Source organism: Microtus ochrogaster, chromosome 6, assembly GCF_000317375.1.
Source record: "Microtus ochrogaster isolate Prairie Vole_2 chromosome 6, MicOch1.0, whole genome shotgun sequence".
Lineage (NCBI taxonomy): Eukaryota > Metazoa > Chordata > Mammalia > Rodentia > Cricetidae > Microtus > Microtus ochrogaster.
The window spans coordinates 77,404,154-77,414,659 of NC_022013.1; the positions used below are offsets into that span (position 1 = coordinate 77,404,154).

The 10,506-nt window shown below is 51.5% G+C and overlaps 1 protein-coding gene across 1 annotated transcript in view; it reads left to right on the top strand.

Moving 5' to 3' along the window:
• Nucleotides 1-4,482: 4,482 nt before the first annotated feature.
• The window catches only part of Tmem206 (transmembrane protein 206), a 24,922-nt gene continuing 18,898 nt past the window's right edge, over nt 4,483-10,506 (top strand). Inside the window, exons 1-2 of the mRNA XM_005348881.3 lie at nt 4,483-4,636; nt 6,799-6,895. Coding sequence (XP_005348938.1) covers nt 4,601-4,636; nt 6,799-6,895 — 133 coding nt within the window. The 5' untranslated portion in view covers nt 4,483-4,600. The remainder of the gene's footprint in view (nt 4,637-6,798; nt 6,896-10,506) is intronic.

A 10,506-nucleotide genomic window follows, 5' to 3' on the forward strand; every position in this document is an offset into this window, starting at 1 on the left:
CACAGACTGATGGAGGAGCACAGACCCGCTGTGCTGGAGGACCACAGACTGATGATTTACAGGTATGCTTAGTCTTTTGGCCTTATAACATGATGATGTCATCCACAGCATTCATGTTTAGGAACTATGCAATCAAGTTACAAAAAAAATTCGTATCTTAAGTTTGTGGTTTTTCTCTTGGGCTGGGTTCAGAGCTGTACCGGGGCACATGGCCCAGGGATGGAGTGGAGACCTGCAGCCACCATGTGAGTGACTGGAGCAACTTTGGCTCCCTGGGCTGTGCCCCTCACAGTGTGTGGTGGTTTCAGTGAGGATGCCTCCCATAGGCACATATACTTGAATGCTTTGTCCCTAGTTGTTGGAACTGTTTGGAAAGGATTAGGAAGTGTGACCTTGTTGGAGGAAAGGTGTGTCACTGGGGTGGCGTTGAGGTTTCAAAAGATTTATGGAATTCTTAGAGCTTTCTCTCTGTCTCATGGTTGCAGATCAAGCAATATGCGAGCCTCGCTCCACCATCGTGGGCTCTAACCTCTGAAATGAAAAGCAAATTAACTTCTTCCTTTTATAAGTGGCCTTGCTTATGGCGTTGTATCGCAGCAATAGGACCGTGAATAAGACCTTCCATCTTCTCATCAGGACACAGGTCCTATTGGACAGGGCCCATCCCATTCTACGTATGTCTGATTAACTCTCCAGTGATCCTGTTTCCTACAAAGTCACATTCTGAGGCACTTCTGAGCATTTCGTGGGGACATAAATTTATTACAAGGCTCTAGGATGGAGAGAATAATTGATGCCATGAGACAGGGATGGCCACTTCCCTGGCCCTTAGGGAACCAGAGGAATGGAGATGGAGAAGCTAGTTTTGAAGATGGTCACTTTGTGGAGCCAGGAGGAGGAGCCAGAGCACAAGGCTGGTAATAAAGACGGTAGCATCAAGGGGTCCTCCAAGGCAGGGGAAAAGTGTGCCCTCAGGAAAGGAGTTTGGGGTGCAGTGCTGCAGAGAGAACAAGGGTAAGAAGCATTAGGGATGGTGAGATGGCTCAGTGGTATGCTCATTGCCTTGACAGCCTTACTACTGAGTCCAGTCCTGGGATCACGGTGGAAGGAGCAAGCAGACCCTAAGGGGTTGTCTTCTGACATCCGTGGACGCACCGTGGCAAGTACACACACCACCTACCACCTCACACATGCATACCAATGGTACATCAAACAAACAGGAAGAGACACGAGGAAACAGGCACCTGGTTTGACAAAGCAGAAGTCACACTCATGAAGCCTGACTGCTCAGGAGGGTGGGAGAAGAGGCCTTGGGGACACCAAGGGCTGAAATTCCCATTTTATGGTCCCTCTGCACTTGCACACAGATCCACAGGGACAGGAGTGCTGGGTGTCTCAGTCACTTCTGGATCCAGTGTGGGCATGGCGCATTGTGTTTGTTAAACTGGGTTGACTCTTGCATTAGCCAGTATTAACTTCAAACGAGTCTTTGTCCAGTCTGGCTGGGGTAAATTTACCTGGTTTCTTTCAGCTGTAAAACCCTTGTGTGACACATTCCGTCAGCTACCCTTTATTGATACAGTAAGAAATGTCATTAGTTGCTTGCATTTTCGTGGATGTCTTACTTAGGTTTCTATTGCTGTCGTAAAATATGACCAAAGGTAACTTGGGAAGGAAAAGGTTTATTTGACTTTGCAGCTTCTAAATCCACCGTCTAGGGAAGTCTGGACAGGAGCTGACACAGAGGCCATGGAGGAGAGCTGCTTGCTCCTCATGGCTTGATCAACCTGCTTTCCTAGAGAAACCAGGACCACCAGAACAGGGCAGCAGTGCCCACATGAGCTGGGCCCTCCTACGCCCCTCTTCAATCAAGAAGATGAAACACAGATTTGTCCACAGGCCCATCCGGTGGGGCCAGGTATTCCCTCCTGAAGTTCCCTCCTCCAAAATGACTCCAGCTTGTGTCAAATTGATATAAAAACCAACGAGTGCTGTCAGCTCTTCTTAAGAGAGATGGCTGAGCCAGTATTCTATTGATAAACTTAACCAATATTTGCTGAGCCCCTACACTGTGTTAGGTGCTATACACACTGTCTAGAGCTGCTTCTCAGGCTTTTGGCTATGATCAAGTGTGCATTGTGTATAAACTGGTTCATTTAATAGACGTAAGAGCAGAGGACCTAGGGCAGGGAGGGTGACGTAAGATAAACAAAAGAAACCCACCCTTCCCTGGTACAGGCAGGTGTTGAGGATGGTTAAGCTTTTATCAAAGATCTGCTGAATTCTTAACTATTCCTTCTGATGGTCATTTCTGGTGTATATACATAAAGCAAAGGCATTTATGGGATGGGGTGAGGAATGCCATAACCAGACCTGGATGGGCTGTCCTGGCTGTCCTAGGCAGAAAGACCGCCAGTTAGACTACCTTACGGCAGCGCCAGCTATTCTGAACATGCCACAGGAGCCTTAGAAATCTATCCAGCTATTGCAACCCATTGCTTTGGCTCTTGAAGGTGCAACCTCAGCCAGGGTTGCTTCCCAGGCCATCACAAACTACTTGTCATCACAAGCCTGTGGAGCTCTAGGTAACCGACAAACATTTCTACTTAGGCCAGATGAAGGGCACTCATCTGGTGGCCTAGCAGGGTGATGCGTGATTGGTGAAAATGCAAACCCTCATTTGCATGTGAAGTTTTCTGTGATTGGTACCACCCTGTTGTAGAGTATTATTTTAAGGTGTGTTACATTTGTTTATGCTCTGGAACATTGTTTAAGGATGTAAAGATGTGTTGTTTTTGTTTATGCTGTATTTGTTTAACTCTGTGAAGCTGTGACTCTTTGCCTGTCTAAAACACCTGATGGTCTAATAAAGCGCTGAATGGCCAATAGCAAGGCAGGATCAAGGATAGGCGGGGCTGGCAGCTAGAGAGGATAAACGGAGGAGGAGGGTACACTAGGGATAAGCAATCGGCCAGCCACCTAGTAAGTGTGAAAGTAAGATACAGAAGTGAGAGGGAAAAAGCCTGGGTGTAAAAGTTAGATGGCTCAGGAGTTGGAATACGGGCTGCTGCCAAGGCTGGGGATCCCTGCCTTACTGTGTCTAATAAGAGCTGTAACATTGTAGAGCGTAGAGTCCTGGTACCTAGGTGTATGTAAGAGCTACAGGTATGTGTAACAGGACCCTATAGCTAAGGATCCTGTTATCGGAGGCTTGGGTGGGAGCTGTAACACTAGAGGGCGCCACTTGCTACGGCTCTCGCTAGTCTGGGGCACTACTGGCTGCCGCTGCTATAGATACAAGACCTTCCAAAGAGAACCTACGGAGATCCAGGATTCTCCCGTGTGGTTGGTGCCGCTATGCTTGCCACTGAGAGGGGAAGAAGTCAAATGCCATGAGTAGGTTGGGGGCGGGGCTGCCAAGCTACAGGGGGCACAGAGCAATGCTCGCTGAGATTTAATAAGCAGCCTCTGCTTCACAGCTGAGTGGCTTTAGGCAGTGAGAAGAAGAAGATGTGGTTCTCAAGTCCTCCCAGTTACAGCGCAAACATTCCATCCCCCCATTTAGAGCTTGTGGCTCAGGGTTGAACAGGTATGTGGGTGTCTCTTACAAGGTACTGTGAAACTACGCTGTTGGCCACAATGGTAGACAAAGGAGGGCTCGGAACATGGCAAAAATCGTGGGTGAGGGGCAAAGTCCGACTTCCAAGTGTGCAACTTGAGAATCAAGGAGCCGGCTGAAGAGGACCTGGGTTTGGTTCCCAGCATACATAGGAGGCTGGCATGTGTGTGATGCCCCTCTCTGACCTCCCTGGGCACCTGCACACAGGAGGCACACACACACACACACACACACACACACACACACACACAATAAATACATAAATCATTTTTTAAAAGTTTAAAGACGATATAAAGGAGAAAGGTATAACCCTAGGACTTGGGAAGCTGAGACACTGCCTATGAATTCGAAGCCAGCTTGATCTACAAGGTGAGAGATTGTCTCTCCCCTCCCCTCCCTTCGGAATTTTAGTCCTGTCCCAGATGCAATAACGTCTTGATCACCACTCCCTCCCTATCCTTTCTGATACAAGGTATCCCCAGTACCTCAATTTTATAATCTGTAACAAGAACGTTCCCATTGCAGGATGCCTGGAAGGATCGTGACATAAGTGCACGGAGAACTTGGTAATACAGGGCTCTCTGGACATTTATTCCCATTTTAAACCACAAGGCCAAGTTTCCTCTTCCCGTTACTGTGCACTCCGACCCAGCTGACCTGGACCCCGTGCCACGCTGCACTCAGGCACTCGGTTCCTCTGCCTGACAAAGAGAGGAAGTGTATGACTTGTGCTTGCCTTTCTGGCAGGAGGTAGAGCCCCACTGATTTTTCTCGTAGCCTCTCCCCGGCACACGGAACTACATCTCCCAGTGTCGCCCGCGCGGACCCGGCGGCAGCTGGAGGCGCGCATGCGCCGAGCGCCGCCACGCCTGGTCTCCTGCCGTAGACGCGAGCGGGTCTGGCTTAGAGGAACGGGCACATCTCGGAGCGCGCGCCTCCGCTGCGTTGCGGTCCCGGGTGAGCCGCCGCGGGTTTAGTGCCATGATCCGACAGGACCTCTCCACATCCTACCAGGAGGTGCGAGCCAGGCGGGCGCGCGGGGGGTTGGGGGGGCGGGCAGGGCATCGCGACCCCCGCGCAGGTGGATGATTGGCACTCCGTGGCAGGCGTGCGGGCTCTGCAGCAGGTGGAGCCGCTGCGTGGTCCCCGCACGCGAGACGACCGGGACTTTGGCCTCGGGCTGTGGGAAAAGCGCGTAGCCGGCCGCTCCTTCGCGGCTCCCCGCCGCCTCCACGGCCCCACGAGCCCTGCAGCTCTTTGTCTGTCGCCCGAGCCTCGGGCTTCCCGTAGTAGAGCCGCGCTCGCTCCGTGTCCCTGTGTTTCTCTGACTTGGGACTGCCCCGGCCCTGCCCTGGGTGTCTCCCCGCTGCGCATCATCCTAGGCCGTCTGCCACCACTCTCCAGGTTTGCTCAAGGCGGTGCAACCGCCCCACACCGTTAGACCTTATCCAACCCGAGCAGCCCAAGCTTCTCAGCAGGTTTCCACAGCCCAGCAGCTGGTCTTTGTAACCATTTCCACCCACGGAGGCTCACGGTCTCCACACGAGTTGGCAGAGTGCAAAACTCAGCGCCCGGTTGAGTTAGTGACCCCGAGTGAATAACAGGATGTTATCAACTCCTGTTTCTGGGGAGTTGGGGGGGGGGTGTCTTGGTTTCCTAGGATCGCTGCTCAGCCACACATGGCCTGTATCTCCTTACTTAGCAAGGCTTCTAAGATAATTTATTGAAGTCCAGGCTGCTGCCCTGTTTGCAGAGCAAGGCCACAGGTGGAATCTCGTGTTCACTGGAGTCATGCCCAATGAGTAGAAGGCTCTAGAAGGGTCCCCTCACTTTACCATCTTCAGGTGTGTTTTGAACTTCCAGGAAGACTGCCTAGAGATTGGCCCGCGTCTTTCTTGCCTGGATTGTTTTGAGAGTGGACCTGACTCTGGGTGTCTGCTGAGGAGAGGTTCTGGCGCTCCAGGATGGGGCATTCTGAGAATGTCGGGACAGGCAAAGGCTGCTGTGTGTCAGGCTGGTATTAAGGGGAGGGAGTGTTGCGGCCAGGCTTGGCTCCTGAGGAGTTCCAGTCTTCCGGGGACCACTATCTCTCTTGAGACTTTTCCCCCTAAATCATCTGGGATGGATTAGAAAGCTCCCTGAGGACTGGGGATGTTCGTAGCTGAGTTGGTGCAGCTTGGAGTGCTTAATCCTAGCACTTAGTCGGTGGACGCAGAAGAGTAGAAATTCAGGGTCATTCTCCAGTGTGGGGAGTTTGAAGCCAGCCTGGGTTACATGAGACCTTGTCTCAGAGGGGGGAAAAGGTACACTGTAACTTTACTTGATAAAACCATGAGCCTGGGAAGCTATTCCTCCTCCCAGTTGGATGGAATCTTTCCAAACTGACTTCATCTGCCTCCTTCCTAAAGCGAGAGGGCACTTACTGTAATCTCTATCTCAGTGCCAAGATCGCTCGCCTCTGATGGGTCAGGTGGGAACACTGATGAGGTAGTGGTTGCCTGGTACCCGGCTGCCAATCAATGCTTGTTACCTGGGCCTCCTTCCTGTGTTCTGCCGTTTGCACCCACATTTGTGGGCTTCAGTGCCTCCACATGGCTCTGGCACCAGCTTTGCTGTTCTCATCTCTCCCTGAGCAGACTCTAAGCCAGCCACATTTCCTCTTCCTCCGGGAAGTGGTTAGGACCACGGGGCTTTGGAACTAGACCCGAGTGGCGCGACTCCTTCATTGACTGGCGCTGTGGCTGTGGGTGGGCGTTTCCCAGGAGATGTGTGATGCCTGTACTTGTCTTGTTTGTAAATGGAGATGCTCACTCGGGTGTATTCCCCAAATCTAGCCTGGTGAGTGTCCTTGAAGATGCCCTCAGGGGTGCTCGCGCTGCACGGGCCATGTGAAGATGGGGGCTGTGGTTAAACGCCAGGCTCAGCTACAAGCAGAGAATGCCAGGGGTTGCTGGCTGTCACCAGAAGCTAGGAGACAGGCTGGGAACTTGTCTCCCTCACAGCTCGGAGGGAGCCAGCCTCGGGCTGTGAGAGAACACAGAGACATCGGTCTCACACATCCTGTGTCATGTGGTCTTTGTGCATGTGTGACAATTATGTGGATGACAGCTTCTGCTTTTTGGCCTCGAAAAGGCAAGGCTGCCCCAGCTGAGCTGCGTTTTCCCTTCCTTCTCCTTTAGCTCAGCGAGGAGTTGGACCAGGTTGTTGATAACTCGGAGCAGGCAGACGAGCGAGACAAGGAGCCAGTCCAAGTCCAAGGTCCAGGGGTCCTGTCCGGTAAGTGGGTCTAGGGTGCTGGACCGTGGGCTGTGTGCTGCTGCTACGGGCCGCTGCTGGAGGCCCAGTCCAGGCGCCTTGCCAGCGATGGCAATGGCAGCCTCCTCTCCCTTCTCTTGTACCCAGTGCTACGTCTCAAGGTCTGCTCCAGTTCTACATATTTAATCAGCCTCCGGATGGGAGGCTGTGCCTGTTCAAGGTCTGCATTTTTGAGATTGGGTTTGAACTAGTTCCTGAGGCCAGGCCAGCCCTTCTCCAAGACTGATGTCCTGATCACATCTCAGAGACCTTGGAGGAGAAGGGCTCCCTGCAGGGCTCTCCGTTGTGCTAGCTGGTGGGGGAGCTCACCCAGGCTTGGCCTGTTTCACAGTCTCCTTGGCCTAACTCCCTCTCTTCCATCCGTAGCCTTCCTTAACGGAGGCCTGTGTGTCCTAAAGCCCACCTGCCCAGCAGAGGCCACCTTTGCTGTTACAGTCTTCTTTCTGAAATTCTCAGCCATCTTTATAAAAGGCTTGTTTTTATTTATGTGTGTGTCTGTGTGAGTGTATGCCACATGCCTGTGAACATGCCCGTGGGGACTAGAGGAGGGCATCAAAGTCCCTGGAGCTGGAGTTGAGGTGGATGCTGGGAAGGGCGACCAAGTGCTCTTATCCACTGAGCCACCTCTTCAGTCACCCCCTTTAAAATTTACTTATTGTTGGGGGGCATGTATGTTTGGGCGTGAAGCATGGCGTGTGCGTGGAGGTCAGAGACACGGGCTTCTGTGGTTGTGCTCAGGTTTGCCAGGAGACCCTTCCTCTCCTGGTTAATGCCTGATCATTGCTCGGCTCCCTGCTGACAGGATCACGTCCCTTCCTCCCATACTGCCCCTGTCCTCTGACTCCTGCTCCCTGCAGTGTTGCTGCTGCGGAGGAGGTTTGTTCCTTTGTCACCGACGGCACCAGTGAAACCTGGTGAGGGCAGGCACAGCTGTTCTCCTTAGCCTTGGCTGGTCAGTGTGGGTGAGTGGACGGAGGGAGCCTTGCCTGGTTCCAGCTCCTCGGGTGGGGTGGCTGAGTGAGGTCAGTGGATGGAGCCCCTGCTTGGTTCCAGCTTCTTGGGTGGGTGCAGGGGAGGTGAGTTCTGTTCTTTTGGTTCCTCTGTCTGGGGAGAGGAAGTCCTACGATTCTGCTTACCGCTCACTCCAAGGAAGGAGGCAAAGTGGCTGCTGTTTCCCACTGCTCTTTCACCCCACACCACATTGACTTCTCACAAGAACTCCAAAAGGTGGTGTCCTCATTTCATAGGTGAGGACTGCAAGCTCCGGCTGCGTGGAGCACGCTGACCCCTAATTCACCTGGTGCCTTATTTTTTTTTTTAACATTTATGAGAGAGGGTGAGGGGTGAGCATTGTGGAAGTCAGAGGACTTCTGGGAGTTGGATCTTCCACTGTGTAGGCACCAAGAATCGAACTCGGGCTGTTGGGCTTGCAAGCGTCTTTGCTCACGAAGCCATCTTGCTGGTCTGGCTTGTCCGTATTTGTGAGGTTCACTGTGGGGCGGTTCACAGGTACAGTCTGTGATGACTCACCATGGCGATTAGCGCGTTGTCTCGTACATTTATCACTTGTGGTAAGGGCACTGACGACAACCCCTTGTTATCTTGAAATATGCAGCACACCAATCCTGACCGGAAGTCCGTGCTGTGCAGGAGGACCCCGGGAAACACCGCTCCTGTCTGCTGTGTCTGAGAACTTGTGGGCGCACCTCTCACGTGCTCCCCTCCCTCTTTCTGGCACCCACTGTTCTCTCTCCTCTGCTGAGGTCAGCTGTTGCAGAGTCCGTGTGAGTGACGTTGGCCTTTCCGGGCCTGTGTCTGTTCTCAGGTCCATCCACATCACGAATGAAGATTCAGACTTCCAGTTTAGATAAAGCCTTGTGTAGCCCAGGCTGGCCTTGAACTCTCTGAGGTTGGCAGTAATTTTTAGTCCTACCCTGACTGAGATCTTGGTTTATCTGCATTAGTTATATGGATTGTCTTCTCTGTGGTTCTCTTCTGATTGGCGTTTACTCCAGGAGCGGGGGAACTGTGAGATGGTCAGTGAACTTCTAGATTGTTATCTTGTAATGATCTACTCAGAGGAGAGTGACCAAACAGTCTGTGGCCCAGTTTCCCTCGCTGGCCTCACCCTTTCCAACCTCTCAGGATAAGCCTTGTGTGATCATTTCTAAATTTCTGACCTTTCAGACTTGGCTTGCCACAGTTGGGTCTGCTGGGCTACTGCAGATCCAAGCCACTCCTGTCTCACCGTGGCCTGGAGCTCACTGTGTGGGTGTCTCCGGCTCTGCGATTGTAAGCATGACCCACCAGACGTGGCCTTTTTACATTTACAGTCCTAAGGATTGGGCTTAGACCCACCTGCTTGATTGACTGAGCCATCTTCCCAGCCCTGGACCTTGAGATTGCTTCCAGTTCTTGGTGTCTGTGACCCAACCTGCAGCAGATACATACACCCTGGTTTTGTCTTCTCTGGTCACATCGGTGTATTGCTGGATCGCATGTATTTTACTATTTTCATGTTTTTTGAGACAATGTCTGATGTATCTCAGGCTGTCCTTGTTATGTGGGGAGGGTGGCCTTAGCTCCCCATCTTCCTGCTGCACCTCCTGAGTGACCAGTGACATCCCCAGCCCTGTGCTTTTCCCTTGGTCTCTATTTACATGTTCTCTGATCTCTGTTGACTCTTTTCCTAACTTTGGATTTTGTTCTTTTAATTTTTTTAAAAAGAAGTTCATAGTTTCATCAATGTAAAGTTTTATTTTTATTTATGTGAATATACGTGTGTCTGTGAGGAAGTGCACATGTATGTGGGTGCCTGAGAAACCTGGAAGGGGGTGTTGGATCCTCTGAGCTGGAGTTACAGATGGTTGTCTGCCCCCTCCCCCATGTGGATGCTGGAAGTCAAATTTATCCTCTGCAAGGCCAACAAGTGCTCTTAATTGCTGAGCCATCCCCCGAGACCATGGATTTGATTATTTTTCTGGTTCCTTGAGGGGCAGCATTAAGTTGCTTATTTAGGCTGGGCAGTGATGGCGCACACCTTTGATCCCAGCATTCAGGAGGAAGAGACAGGACAGGCTCCAAAGCTACAGAGAAAACCAGTCTCCAAAAACAAACAAATAAAAATCCCAAAATTGCTTATTTGAGATTTTTCTTAATATAAGAATGTTTGGGGATTTATTATTTTTTGGGAGGGAGTTGAGACAGAGTTTTTCTGTGTAGCTTTGGTTGTCCGGAACTCACTCTGTAGACCAGGCTGGCTTTGAACTCACAGAGATCTGCCTTCCTCTGGGATTAAAGGCGTGCACCATTACATGCCAGCTCTATTCATTACTTATATTTGTGTATATATGTGAGAAGCTGCCCATGGAAGCCTGAAGAGGGTGTTGGATGCCCTGAAGCTGGAGTGATAGGCAGTTCTGAGCCCCTTGAAGAGAGTGCTGGGAATTGAACTTGGGTCCTCTGCAACAGCAAGTGCTTGTAACTCCTGAGCCACTCTGAGCCCTTGTCTCTATTACTGTGTTTGTGAGTGTATGTACTTGTGCATGTATGTAGGCCAGAAGAGGGCATTG